The sequence below is a fragment of the Sapajus apella genome, unplaced genomic scaffold, assembly GCF_009761245.1.
Source record: "Sapajus apella isolate SASKATOON/1434 unplaced genomic scaffold, GSC_monkey_1.0 scaffold237, whole genome shotgun sequence".
Classification (NCBI taxonomy): Eukaryota; Metazoa; Chordata; class Mammalia; order Primates; family Cebidae; genus Sapajus; species Sapajus apella.
The window spans coordinates 3,025-17,591 of record NW_022437177.1 but is presented as its reverse complement, the minus strand read 5'-3'; the positions used below and the strand labels follow the sequence as shown (position 1 = coordinate 17,591).

The 14,567-nt window shown below is 48.0% G+C and overlaps 1 protein-coding gene across 3 annotated transcripts in view; it reads left to right on the top strand.

Moving 5' to 3' along the window:
• LOC116544934 (cytochrome P450 4F22) overlaps window positions 1–13,179 on the top strand; it is a 47,320-nt gene extending 34,141 nt beyond the window's left edge. For 2 of the 3 annotated variants that reach the window (XM_032271532.1, XM_032271531.1), the window contains exons 9-14: window positions 2,463–2,529; window positions 2,642–2,771; window positions 9,011–9,144; window positions 10,041–10,105; window positions 11,539–11,621; window positions 12,132–12,433. In XM_032271532.1, the coding sequence (XP_032127423.1) occupies window positions 2,463–2,529; window positions 2,642–2,771; window positions 9,011–9,144; window positions 10,041–10,105; window positions 11,539–11,621; window positions 12,132–12,309 (657 nt within the window). In that variant the 3' untranslated portion in view covers window positions 12,310–12,433. Of the gene's footprint in view, window positions 1–2,462; window positions 2,530–2,641; window positions 2,772–9,010; window positions 9,145–10,040; window positions 10,106–11,538; window positions 11,622–12,131 lie in introns of all 3 variants that reach the window. The other variant, XM_032271533.1, reaches the window with a different exon arrangement.
• The last annotated feature ends 1,388 nt before the right edge of the window (window positions 13,180–14,567 follow it).

Genomic DNA, 14,567 nt, shown 5'->3' with positions numbered 1-14,567 from the left:
ACACACACACACACACACAAACACACACACACACACACACACACACAAACGCAAACCAAAACAAAATTCACATGGGTCTGAGATGGGGTTAGAACAAGCAAGACTCACTGGGTGAGTTTTCTTGGGCTGCTATTACAAAGTACCGCAAACTAAATGGCCTAAACGTCAGCAATTTATTCTCTCACAGTTCTGGAAGCTAGAAGTCCAAGATCAAGGTATATGCAGGGCTGGTTTCTTCTAAGGGCCAGGAAGGATGAATCTGTTCCAGGCCTTGCTCCCTGGCTTGCAGAAAGCTGTCTTCTCCCTATGTCTGCGGATCATCTTCCCTCTGTGCCTGCCTCTGTCTTCATCAATTTGTATTAGGACACCAGTCACGTTGGATTAGGGCCCCACCCTAATGAGTTCATTTTGGCTTGATTACTTTTGCAAAGACCCTCTCCAAACATGGTCATAGCCTGAGGTATCAGAAGTTAGGACTTATGAATTCTAGGGGTGGGGGGCAGGGCTATTCAGCTCATAACAATCGCAAAGATGAAACACATGACCTTGAAGAGATGGGATGCTTGCAGAGGTGCATGGTCACTCATTCATGTGTCTGTGGACCTTTTGGGCTCTGGATTCAAATAGTCCTGGATTCCAGTTCTGGCTCTGTCACTAAGAGGATGTTTGAGCTTAGCCTCAGTTTCCCCACTTATACCATGGTGATCACAAAACCTGATCACAAGGTTGTTGTCAGGCATCCAGTGGGATGCTTGGTGTTAGAGGCTGCTCCAGAAATATGAACTCCCTTCTTCTCCTCACCGTTGACTTTCCATCCCTCTTTCCATCTTTCTTTTCTTTTTTCTTGTTTTTAAAAAATTTAATTTAAATTAAATTAAAGTTCCAGGTTAGGCTGGGTGCTATGGCTCACGCCCATAATCTCAGCAGTTTGGGAGGCTGAGGCAGGTGGATCACCTGAGTTCAGGAGTTTGAGACCAGCCTAGCCAACATGCTGAAACACCATCTCTACTAAAAATAGAAAAAAAAAAAAAATTAGCCAGGCGCGGTGGCATGCACCTGTAATCCTAGCTACTCTAGAGGCTGAGGCAGGAGAATGGTGTGAACCCAGGAGGCAGAGGTTGTAGTGGGCCAAGATCGCACTACTGCACTCCAGCCTGGCAGCAAGAGTGAAAATCCATCTCAACACAAATTTTTTTTAAATTTAATTTAATTTAAAGTTCCAGGATACATGTGTAGGACGTGCAGGTTTGTTACATAGGCAAACATGTGCCATGGTGGTTTGCTGCACCTATCAACCCATCACCTAGGTATTAAGCCCAGTGTGCGTTTGCTGTTTATCCTGATGCTCTCCCTCCCCTGTCCCCCTGACAGGCCCCAAGTATGTGTTGTTTCCCTCCCTGTGTCGATCTGTTTTCACTGTTCAGCTCCCATTTATAAGTGGAAACATGTGGTGTTTGGTTTTCTGTTCCTGCCTTAGATTGCTAAGGATGATGGCTTCCAGCTCCATTCAGGTCCCTGCAAAGGACATAATCTTGTTCCTTTTTATGGCTGCATAATATTCCACGGTGTATATGTACCACATTGTCTTTATCCGGTCTTTCATTGATGAGCATTTGAGTTGATTCCATGTCTTTGTTATTGTGAGTGGTGCTGTAATGAACATATGCGTGGATGTATCTTTATAATAGAATGACTTATATTTCTTTGGGTATATACTCAGTAATGGGATTGCTGGGTCAAATGGTATTTCTGGTTCTAGGTTTTTGGGGAATTGCTATACTGTCTTCCACAATGGTTGAGCAATTTACATTCCCACCAACAGTGTAAAAGCATTCCTATTTCTTCATAGCCTCAGCAACATCTCTCACCCAGGGTCTTGCTCTGTCACCCAGGCTGGAGTGCAGTGATGCAGTCGTGACTCACTGCAGCCTTGACCTCCTGGGCTCAATCCTCCTGCCTCAGGTTCACCAGTAGCTGGGACTATAGGCTTGCATCACCAAGACTGGCTAATTATTTTTTTGTAGAAATGGGGTCTTATTATATTGCCCAGGCTAGTCTTGAACTCCTAGGCTCAAGTGATCCTACCAGGCGTGGTAGCTCATGCCTGAATCCCAGCATTTTGGGAGGATGAGGCAGGTGGATCACTTGAGGCCAGGAATTTGAGACCAGCCTGACCAACATGGTGAAGTCCCATCTCTACTAAAAATACAAAAATTAGCTGGGCATGGCAGTGTGCACCTGTAATTCCAGCTATTTGGGAGGCTGAGGCATGAGAATTGCTTGAACTTGAGAGGCGGAGGCTGCAGTGAGCTGAAATTGAGCCATTGCACTCCAGCCTGGGTGACGGAGTGAGACTCCATCTTGAAAAAAAAGATGTGGGGGAGATATCTGAGTTTTGAGGAGCCCCTAGGAGGCAGAGAGTGGGATGAAGTGGTCTGAGCATCCTCTACTGCCCATTCCAGGATGAAGATGGAAAGGAACTGTCGGACGAGGATATCCGAGCCGAGGCAGACACCTTCATGTTTGAGGGTGAGGACTTGGGGTGAGACTGGAGGCAGGCAGGAAGGGGCATCGTTGTCTGTAGCTACCATCTCTGCTTTTTTCAGGCAGCCTCCATTCAGATACCCTTATCTGCCTGCAGGTCACGACACAACATCCAGTGGGCTCTCCTGGGTGCTGTTCAATTTGGCAAAGTATCCAGAATACCAGGAGAAATGCCGGGAAGAGATTCAGGAAGTCATGAAAGGCCGGGAGCTGGAGGAGCTGGAGTGGTGAGTGTGGGGTCAGGGGAATGAAGGGGGCAGGTTGAGACCACAGCCTTAAGTGTAAACCTCTGCTCTCCCACTTATTGATTGTGTGACCTCAGAGAAGCTTTAGCTTCTTGAATTGTAATTTCTTCAACTATAAAATGGGGGTGGTGATAGTGCCTATGCCTGCCTCATAATGCAGAAGTTCTCCAAGTGTCTTAGTCAGCAATTGTTGCAATAATGCTGCATAACAAACAGCCCCCAAACTTAGTGGTTTATAGCAAGCATTTATTTCTTGCTTTTGCATGCACACATTTCTTGCTCTTGTCTGTTCATTACTCTAGTTGCTGCTGGACTTGGCTGAGTACAGTGGAAGTTGCTTTCAAACTAAGAGCTGGGTTCAGATATGCTTCATATACTTCCTCTCTGGTCTCTTTGGACCAGAGACTACTACCCTGGGTCATGTTCTTCTCAAGGCAGATTTCAGAAGCACAAAAAGCCACAAAATTTAAAAGCTCTGCTTGGGCTGGCTGGGGTGGCTCACGCCTGTAATCCCAGCACTTTGGGATGCTGAGGTGGGCAGATCATCTGAGGTCAGGAGTTTGAGACCAGTCTGGCCAACATGGTGAAATATCGTCTCTACTAAAAACACAAAAATTAGCTAGGAATGGTGGCAGGCACCTGTAATCCTCCCTACTCAGGAGGCTGAGGCAGGAGACTTGAACCTGGGAGGTGGAGGTTGCAGTGAGCTGAGATTGTGCCACTGCACTCCAGCCTGGGCTACAAGAGTGAAACTCTGTCTCTAAATAAATAAAGATTAAAAAAATAAAAATAAAAAAGCCAGGCCTGATGGCTCACGCCTATAATCCCAGCACTTTGGGAGGCCAAGGCGGGCAGATCTCCTGAGGTTGGGAGTTCGAGATCAGCCTGACCAACATAGAGAAACCCTGTCTCTACTCAAAATATGAAATTAGCTGGGCATGGTGGCATATGCCTGTAATCCTAGCTGCTTGGGAGGCTGAGGCAGGAGAATCACTTGAACCCAGGAGGTGGAGGTTGCGGTGAGCCGAGATTGCGCCACTCCAGCCTGGGCAACATGGGTGAAACTCCGTCTCAAAAAAGAAAAATAAATAAATAAATAAATAAAAGCTCTGCTTGCACTAGAGCATTGCATTGGCTGAATTAAGTCATGTGACCAAGCCCAGTATGACATATACTCCACTTAGCTGAGCATAAGGCACTGCAGAATCACATGACAAAGGGTACAGGTATATAATTCTAATTCAGGGAGTAAGTGGAGAATCAGAAACTATAATTGACTCTGTCAAATGCATGCTATTTAGAGCTGATTCTGGGTGATGAAAAGAAAACCCAGCATTGGGCTGGGCGCGGTGGCTCACGCCTGTAATCCCAGCACTTTGGGAGGCTGAGGTGGGCACATTCCTTAAGCTCAAGTGTTTGGGACCAGCCTGGGCAGCATGGCGAAACCCTGTCTCTACAAAAAATAAAAAAATTAGCCAGGCCAGGTGGCGTGTGCCTGTAGTCCCAGCTACTTGAGAGGCTGAGGTGGGAGGATCACTTGAACCCAGGAGGCAGAGGCTGCGGTGAGTCAAGCTTATGCCACTGCACTCCAGCCTGGGTGACAGAGTGAGACCCTGTCTCAAAAAATAAATAAATAAAATAAAGAAAAAGAAAACACAGTGTTAAATAGCATCAGCTCACACAGTGAGGAGGTTCCTTTTGGTTCTATTTCAACCTTTTGCATTATGACCTCAGGAAGACATGCCTAGTGGGCTGCTACTGTATCCTGAATGCTTTGCTAATCTTCCTTTTAAACAAATGGAGGAGATGCTTCAGTTTTGGAGAGTTGGGCAGGAGTTCGTGTATAGCCACAGTTTAATAACACACTCCTGTTTTCACAGTGGTGTTTGTATGGGTGAATATCTTTACGCCAGGGATGCTGTTAGCCCTTTATAGAAACATGAAGTTTCTTTTATTTGAAGAAACAGGCTGGAGTGCAGTGGCACAGTCACAGCCTCACTGCAGCCTCAAACTCCTGGGCTCAAGCAATCCTCCTGCCTCAGCCTCCTGTGTAGGTGGGGCTATAGGTGTGTGCCACCACAGCTGGCAAATTTTTAAAATTTTTCATAGAGATGGGGACTGGCTATGTTGCCCAGGCTGCTCTCAAATCCCTGAGCTCAAGTGATCCTTGTTCTTTGGCCTCCCAAAGTGCTGGGATTATAGGCGTCAGCCACTGTGCCCAGCCATAAAGTTTCTTTGAAGAAGAACCTGGGCCGGGCGCGGTGGCTCATGCCTGTAATTCCAGAACTTTAAGAGGCTGAGGTGGGTGGATCACCTGAGGCCAGAAGTTCGAGACCAACCTGGGAAACATGGTGAAACCCCGTCTCTACTACAGATACAAAAATTAGCTGGTGTATTGGCATGCACCTGTAATCCTAGCTACTTGAGAGGCTGAGGCGTGAGAATTGCTTGAACCTGGGAGGTGAAGGTTGCAGTGAGCCAAGATCACACCACTGCACTCCAGCCTGGGTGAAAGAGCAAGACTGTCAAAAAAGAAAGGAAACCTGTTGATTTAAAGAAACTAATCTAGAACATGAATCAAGAGTTATCATTAGCCCAATTTTGGGCCCTAAAGTCCAAAGGAAAATATATTAAGTAAATAATATTATAAGGAGGTAATGTAATTATTTTTTTTGTGGGGGGATAGGATCTCACTCTCTGGCCCAGGCAGGAGTACAGTGGCATGACCATAGCTCACTATAGCCTCAACCTCCTGGGCTCCTTAGTAGCTGGGACCACAGGTGTATGCCATCATGCCCAGATAATTTTTTTTAACGTTTGGTAGAGATGGTGGTCTCTCTTTCTTGCCCAGGCTGGTCATGACCTCCTGAGCTGAAGTCATCCACCTGCTTCAGCCTCCCAAAGTTCTGGGATGTTCGAGCCACCATGCCTGGCCTGAACCAGTTTTTTTTTTTTTTGAGACAGAGTCTTTCTATGTTGCCCAGGCTAGAGTGCAGTGGTGTGATCTCGTCTCACTGCAACCTCTGCCTCCTGGGTTCAAGCAGTTCTCCTGCCTCAGCCTCCCGAGTAGCTGGAACAACAGGCCGTGCCACCATGTCTAACTAATTTTTTGTATTTTTAGTAGAGACAGGGTTTCACTGTGTTAGCCAGGATGGCCTCAATCTCCTGACCTCATGATCCACCCGTCTTGGCCCCCCAAAGTGCTGGGATTACAGGCATGAGCCACCTCACCTGGCCCTTTTTTTTTATTATTATTATTTTTTTTTTTTTTATTTTTAGAGGAAGAAAGAGAGAAAGAAAGAAAAAGAATAGAAAAAGAAAAAATAAATAAAGGAAAGGAAGAAAGAGGAAGAGGAAGAGGGAGAGAGAACAGGGGTGTTGCTTTATTGCCTGGGCTAGAATGCAGTCTAAAAATGGGTATGCCTGTAATTGTGTTTAATAATAGAGACATAAAAAAAAATGAGGGAAGAAAATAATTAACAAGCAGCCAACCAATATTTCATTTAAACCTGTAAATACGTGTGATGTAGTACTGATAAGAGTTTATATTTTGTGTATTTAAAGTGGAGAGTTCTATGAATGTTAATTAAGTCTACTTGTTCCGGATCTGAGTTCAAGTCCTGAATATCGATGTTAACTTTCTGTCTCATTGATCTGTAAGTCTCCCACTATTATTGTGTGGGAGTCCAAGTCTCTTTGTAAGTCTTATATATCTGGGTATTTCTGTATTGGGTGCATATATATTTAGGATCTTTAGCTCTTCTTGTTACATTGATCCTTTTATCTTTATGTAATGTCCTTCTTTGCTTCTTTTGATCTTTGTTGCTTTGAAGTTTATTTTATCAGCAAAAATTGCAACTCCTGCTTTCTATTTATTTATTTTTGCTCTCCATTTGGTTGGTAAATTTTTCTCCATCCCTTTGTTTTGAGTCTTTGTGTATCCTTGCATGTAAGATGGATCTGGATGTAGCATACCAATGGGTCTTGGCTTTTTTTGCCTGTCTGTGTCTTTGGATTGGGGGATTTAGTCGATTTAAATTTAGAATTAATAACAATATATATGAGTTTGATGCTGTCATTTAGTGTTGGCTGGCTATTTTGCCCATTAATTGATGCGATTTCTTAATTATGTTGATGTTCTTTATTTTTTGGCATTTTTTAGAAAGGCTGATACTGGTTGTTCCTTTCTATTTGTAGTGGTTCTTTCAGAAGCTCTTGTAAAGCAGGCCTGGTGGTGATGAAATCTCTGAGTGCTTGCTTGTTCACAAAAGATTTTATTTTTCCTTCACTTATGAAGCTTAGTTTGGCTGGATGTAAAATTCTGGGTTGAAAGTTCTTTTCTTTAAGGATGTTAAATATTGGCCCCCACTCTCTTCTGTCTTGTAGGGTTTCTGCTGAGAGATCTGCTGTGAGTCTGATAGGCTTCCCTTTATGGGTAACCTGACCTTTCTCTCTGGCTGCCCTCAGTATTTTCTCTTTCATTTCAACCCTGGTGAATCTGGCGATTATGTGCCTTGAGGTTGGTGTTCTTGAGGAATATCTCTGTGGTGTTCTCTGTATTACCTGGAGTTGAATATTGTCCTGCCTTGCTAGGTTGGGAAAGTTTTCCTGAATAATATCCTGAAGCGTATTTTCCAGCTTGGATTGATTCTCCTCGTCACATTCAGGTACACCTATCAAGCGTAGATTAGGTCTTTTCACATGGTCCCATATTTCTTGGAGACTTTGCTCGTTCTTTTTTATCCTTTTTTCTCTAATCTTGTCTTTTTGTTTTATTTCATGAAGTTGGTCTTTGACCTCTAATATCTTTTCTTCTGCTTGATCAATTCAGCTGTTAAAACTTGTGCATAGTTCGCGAAGTTCTCGTGTTGTATTTTTCAGCTCCATTAATTCACTTATATTCCTCTCCAAATTGTGTGTTATTTTTAACATTTCTTCAAACCTTTTTTCACAGTTCTTAGTTTCTTTGCATTGGGTTAGAACAACTTCTTTTAATTACCAGAAGTTTCTTATCATCCACTTTTTAAAGCCTGCTTCTGCTAATGGAACACAGTCTTTCTCCATCAGGCCTTGTTCTGTTGCTGATGAGGAGCTGTGATCCCCTGTAGAGGGAGAGGAGTTCTGAGTTTGGGTATTCTCAGCCTTTTTAGGCTGTTTTCTTCCCTTCTTTATAGATTTATCCATCTGTGGTCTTTATAATTACCGTCTTTATAGTTGGGTTTCTGAATGGACGTCCAACTTGTTGATTCCCGGCGCTAGAATCTGAGCAACCCACTGCGCCGGCCAAAACGGCGGCTTTAAGATTGATGGTGCTTTTCTGACTCTGCACCAAGAACCGCCGCTCCAAGGCAGCGGCAAAACCGCCTCGCCGGCCTCAAGAGTCGTGCTGGCGACACGTGGGGCTCCTCCGCTGGGAATCTCCTGGTGCGTGAGCAACAAAAATTGATCTGAAAGTGTGGCGTCCTCTCGTTCTCTGCTCTTTCAGTGGGGGCTGCAATCCCGAGCTGCTAGTGATCAGCCATCTTGGATCTCTCTCTTTTTTTTTTTTTTTTTTTTAAATATAAGAGTCTTGCTCTGTAGCCCAGGCTGGAGTATAATGGTGTGATCTCATGTCACTGCCACCTCCGTCTCCCAGATTCAAGCAATTCTCTTGCCTCGGCCTCCCGAGTAGCTGAGGCTATAGGTGCCCGCTACCATGCCAACTAATTTTTGTGTTTTTTAGTAAATGTGGGGTTTCGCCATGTTGGCCAGGCTGGTCTCAAACTCCTAACCTCCAGCGATCCATCCACCTTGGCCTCCCCAAGTGCTGGGATCATAGGCGAGAGCCACCGTACCCATACTGCATCAGTTGTTTAAGTACAGAAATGGATGATATAAACTGGCATATTACTGTTTCCCTGACTCACCCTGGCTGTCCCGGCACCTTGCCTAGGTGACCCTTGACCTCCAAATAATTCATTAGTTAAAGGGATAATGTCGAGCCCAGTAGAGGGCCCAGTGCTAGTGCTGTTCTGAGTGATCGGTGCTCAGATACTTTGCATTCTAAGTATTAGTAATACCCACCTGTGCATGAAACAATTGCAAATGGCAGAAGTTGGGGCAAGTCTAAAATCCTGGACTGGTTTCCTGCCCAGCTGCCCCTGAGTATGTGTGTGTGTGTGTGTTTGGGGGAGGTGGTGTCATGGTGGCTCGGCCTCTAATTATATCTCCATTGTCCCCAGGGACGATCTGACTCAGCTGCCCTTCACAACTATGTGCATTAAGGAGAGCCTGCGCCAGTACCCACCTGTCACTCTTGTCTCTCGCCGCTGCACAGAGGACATCAAGCTCCCAGATGGGCGCATCATACCCAAAGGTGCCCGCCGTGTTTCCCCTGCTGCTGGTGCACTGCCTCCAGTGATGTAGCTGCTCTATTGTCCATGGGGGGTCTGGCTATGCCTGCCCCAGGTGCACTATCCCTGCAGATGGGGCAGCTCTCTGTGTGCCTGTTGCTTCTGGGGTGCTGGGGGAAACCCAGTGGTGTGTGCAGGGAATAGAGCCGGGTGAGTCCAGGTGGCAAGGAAGGAGGCAGTGTTGCAGGGATGGGTCTGTGAGGGTGCAGTTGGGGAGCATCAGTTTCATTCAGTTGTCAGTTACTCTCTGGAGACCAAGCCCTGTCTTGGTTGATGCTGGGGATCCTGGCTCAGGTTTTCAGTATTGCCCATTCTTGGGGAGATACAGCAGGGCGCAGATGTCCCCAGGAATGTGGAGTCAGGACTGGGCTAAAGGGAGAGATAAAGGCTGGAATAGCTCAAATATGGAGAGGAATGCAGGGAGGGCTGCCTGGAGGAGGGAATGTAGGAGGTGAGGCTTGGAGTGTAGAAGTGAAAGAGTGAGCACGTTTATGGAGTAGAGCCTCAGGATGCAGATTGTGAAAGGCCTGGAGTGCCAGGTGATGGCACTTGAGCTGAATCCTGGGGGCAGCAGGGAGCCAAGGTAGGTGTTTGAGCTGAAGAGGAGCAATGTCAGATCTGTGAGTGAGAAAGATCCCTATGTGGCCAGCATGGCAGCAAGAAAGAAGATGATAGAGTCCTCCTAGGGAAAGGCGGGAAGAGTGGATGGAGCAGCAGAATTTTCTAGAGAAAGATGTACAGAAGGTGGTGGCAGATGTCTCCTGGACACATCATGGCTCCAGGGAGACCCAAGGAGGGCGATGTTTTTGGAGGAGACCCTGGTTCCCCTTTGGCTCACTGATCCCATCTTTCCCCACAGGAATCATCTGCGTGGTCAGCATCTATGGGACCCACCACAACCCCACAGTGTGGCCTGACTCCAAGGTGAGTGAGTGCCTGCCCCAACTCTCCCTGCCCTCAGGTCCTCCCCTCCCCTGTGTCCCAGGGAGCCAGACAGCGGGGCCGTTGCAGGGTCTGAGTGTGCATTCCCCTCCCCCCTGCCATTTAGCCATCTCTTCACCCATTTGTTGTTAATTCATTAGGGCAAAAATATTTATTGAGCACCTACTGTGTGCCAGAGGGTGTGTTGGGTTCTGACAATAGAGGATGATACTGTTTTTGCCCTCACAGAGCTCACAGTGAAGTTTGGAGGAAGACAATAAACAAATAAGATTTGGGGTATTGATACATGCACAAAAGAAAAAAAACGGACCGGTTCCAGTTTACAAGTGCAGTGGGTCACACTTGTAATCCCAGCACTTTGGGAGGCCGAGGCATAAGGATTACTTGGGCCCAGGAGTTTGAGACCAGCCTGGGCAACATAGCGAGACCCCCATCTCTACCAAAAAGGAAAAAGTTGGCCCAGGATGGTGGCTTGTGCCTGTAATCCCAGTGCTTTGGGAGACCAAGATGGAAGGCTTATTTGAGGCCAGAAGTTCCAGCCCAGCCCAACCTGGGCAACACAGTGAGACCCCATTTCTACAAAATAAAAAAGTTAGCCAGCCATGGTGATGTACACCTGTAGTGTCAGCCACTCGAGAGGCTGAGGCAGGAGGATCACTTGAGTTCAACAGTTCAAGGCTACAATGAGCTATTTTTTTCTTTTTTTGAGATGGAGTCTTGCTCTGTCGCCCACGCTGGAGTGCAGTGGTGCCAGCTTGGCTCACTGCAACCTCTACCTCCCCAAATTCAAGCGATTCTCCAGCCTCAGTCTCCCAAGTAGCTGGGATTACAGGTGCCCACCAACACGCCCAGCTAATGTTTTGATGCTTTTAGTAGAGACAGGGTTTCACCATGTTGGCCAGGCTGGTCTCAAACTCTTGACCTCAGGTGATCCATCTGCCTCAGCCTCCAAAAGTGCTGGGATTACAAGCGTGAGCCACCGTGCCCAGCCTGCAATGAGTTATGATCATGCCACTGTACTCCAGCCTGAGACCCTGTCTCTAACACACAAACACAGACAGACAAATAAATAAATAAATACATAAAAGCTGGTGGAGGGAGTACTTTAGCTCAAGTGGTTATGAAAGGCCTTGCGGAGGAGAAGTTTGAGCTGAGACCCTAGGGGATGAAGGAGCAGGGAGAAGCATGTTTTAGGCAGAGGAAACAGCAGGTGCAAAGGCCCTGAGGTGGAATCTCACTGGTGTGTGTGAACAACAGAAGGAGGCAGGTGTGACTGCATTGCGGTTAGTGCAAGGTGGAATGGAAGAGGTGGCCTTGAGGTGCTCTCCATCCATCTGTACTGACCCCCAGAGGCTCAGGGAAGGGGCCCAGGCTGGGGCAGCCCTCAAACTCATCTTCAGGCTGTTCTTGCCTAGGTGTACAACCCTTACCGCTTTGACCCGGACAACCCACAGCAGCGCTCTCCACTGGCCTATGTGCCCTTCTCTGCGGGACCCAGGTAACCCCTCTATTTCCCCCAGTCCAAGCCAGCTGTGGAGGAACAGAGGCAGGGAAAGATCAGGAATGTAACTCTCAAGAGCAGAGACCAGATGGCACCCAGGTGTCCTTTCTGAAAACCCAACACCCTCTTCCCCAATGCGCCAGGATGTCCCCAAATCAGAGTCTGCAATAGCATCCTGGGTATTGAGCACTGACGGTGTGCCACGCCCTGAGTTCTGGGCTCCCACGCTCCCATTGGCTCTATGATACCTTCGTCCCCGTTTTTACAAATGAAGGAACTGAGACTCAGAGGGGGCGCCATGCATCCGGGACACACAGCTAGTAAGAGGCTGCACCAGGATTCAAACACTCAACCCCAAGGTCCCATTCATTGAGAGATTCGTGGGGTCTCACTTTAACCCTCACCCAGCCCAGGATGCTTTCTTCGTTTTCTAGAGGAGGCATGCGACGCCCAGGGACCTATGCTCACACAGAAGCTGGGCCTGAGCCCTGTCCCCTCTCCTTCCAGGAACTGCATTGGACAGAGCTTCGCCATGGCGGAGATGCGCGTGGTCGTGGCACTAACGCTGCTACGTTTCCGCTTGAGCGTGGACCGAACGCGCAAGGTGCGGCGGAAGCCGGAGCTCATCCTGCGTACGGAGAACGGCATCTGGCTCAAGGTGGAGCCGCTGCCTCCGCGGGCCTGAGCGGATCCCCGCGGTCCAGGCCCCGCCCAGACAGGCCAAGGCCCCGCCCCAGAAGGACCAGGCCACGTCCCAAAGATCTCGAGCGCATAGGCCACTCCCCTTGAAGTCCAGGTCCAACTCCTGGATGACCAGGCACAGCTGTTGAGCAGCCGGGTGGTGCTGATCATGCCCCTCTAGGCAAGACTCCGCCCCTTAGGGGGTCTAATCCCGCCCCTTGAGGCTTAGGTCCCGCCCCCTGACTGCTCTCACCTGTCCTGTTTGAGGGACCAGGCTCGGCCCTGCCTCCTCGGGCTCAGGCCCCGCCCTTCAGGATCAGGCCCCGCCCTTCAGGATCCGCCCCCAGGATCCTGGGCTTGTAGTCCACAGGCCACGTCCCTGCAGATCCAGGCCTCCAGGCCTTGCCCACTGAGCCTTCGAAGGACCTAAGACCCAACTCTGACTCAGGGTCCACACTCTACTGGCTGAACCCCTGGCTGTTTTCTAAATTGAGGACTTGAAAGCTGGAACCTGAGGTCAGAGCTTTGAACCCGGACATCACTTACCTGAGACTCTCAGCTCATATGGGCAAACGGCTCAAGCATGAGGCTGCCTCTTGGGCTCAGGGCTGCTTGCTTTTGTTGTTTTGTAAACTCAGACACTTGCAAGCCCCTTCCTTCCTCCCTTGCTCAGAGACTCTTTGCTGAGTGTTCTGTTTTTGTCGAACAAAAGCAAAGGATGCAGACTTCCCCCACCCTCCACCCTCAGGCTCAGACAGACCCTTACCTGTGGAGCCCCTAGCATGGGAATGAGGAACTCTGCAACTGAGCAAAGCTGCGGGATAGGAGGCTGAAAAGCCATTTGTCCTAGGACATAAACTCAGATTTTTTGGGACAGTGCGTGTGTTCATTTGTTTCATCAACAGATCACATATTAATTGTCGGCTCTGCTTCAGAACCACAGGCAGGCCCTGATTTCTGCCTTGTTGGAAATAGATGCTCGGTGCCACAAAGAAAAATTGGCACTGAGACAAAGGATGCAATGCAACTTTTACTTCCTGGACTGCAGGAAGGGCACCCCCACTAGCCATCGTGCCTTGAGAGTACAATGAACAAAGGAAAACACACAAATTTATTTCTTCTGCATTTGGCGTCATCCTTACTGATGTGTCTGATCTCCGTTGGCTGGAGCCAGATCCCACAATCTAAACTGAAACCCAATTGGCTAATAACTTAAAGCTTTTCTAAACAGGTAAAAGCAATGGAGAGCTGGGACATGCCTGTGAGCATGCCCAGCACAGATATCTTGGTTAAAGTACAAGGACATAGAATGTACTACGTGCCTGTCAGCATGGCATGTCTAACAGCTACATAGGATAGGGCTTAACAAAGTTATTAACACACTTATTCTTTAACAAGAAAGGAAACTTTAAAAAGGAACTTTTCTATTTCCCACAGCGTTCTCAGGGGGAGAGGGACAGATGTTGAACAGATAATTCCCCATGTAAATGTTTATTTACAACCCGGGACAGGTGCTCCAAAGGAGAGGCCCTGGGTGCTGGATGAATACAGCAGAGGGATGGGGAGTGGGTCAGGGAGAGCTTCTCTGATGCTGAAGTGGAAGTCGAGTGGGTGACAAGGGGAGGGAAGAGTATTCCAGGCAGAAGGAACATCTGAAAATGCCCTGAGTTGAGGGAGAGCAGAATGTGTTTGAGAAACTCACCAGGGGCCATGGAGAGTGTGTGAGCAGGATCAGAACAGGACATGGACAGATCTAAGGCTGGCAGGGAGGTGACATGTGGGGGACCACTGGGGGTTGGGACTCTGGGAAAGAGGGAAGCTGAGGTCCAGACGACAGGAAGGGCCAGGATTGGGGTGACTATCTAGCAGTGGGGGCTGAGAGGAGGGAGGCAGTAAGGCTGATGTTCAGGTATTTGGCTGAGGGAGCTGTATGATGGAGTAGTTCCTGATATGGGAATATGAAAGGTGGGGGCCAGGTGTGGTGGCTTACACCTGCAATCCCAGCGCTTTGGGAGGCTGAGGCTAGAGGATCGTTTGATACCAGGAGTTAGATACCAGTCAGGGCAACATAGTGAGATTCCATTTCTACAGAATTAAAAAATTAGCCAGGCATGGTGGTGCACATCTGTAGTCCCAGCTGCTTAGGAGGCTGAGGCAGGAGGATCCCTTCAGATGAGGAGTTTGAGGCCGCAGTGAGCTATGATCGCACCACTACACTCCAGCCTGGGCAACAGAGCAAGACTCTGTCTCAAAAAAATGATA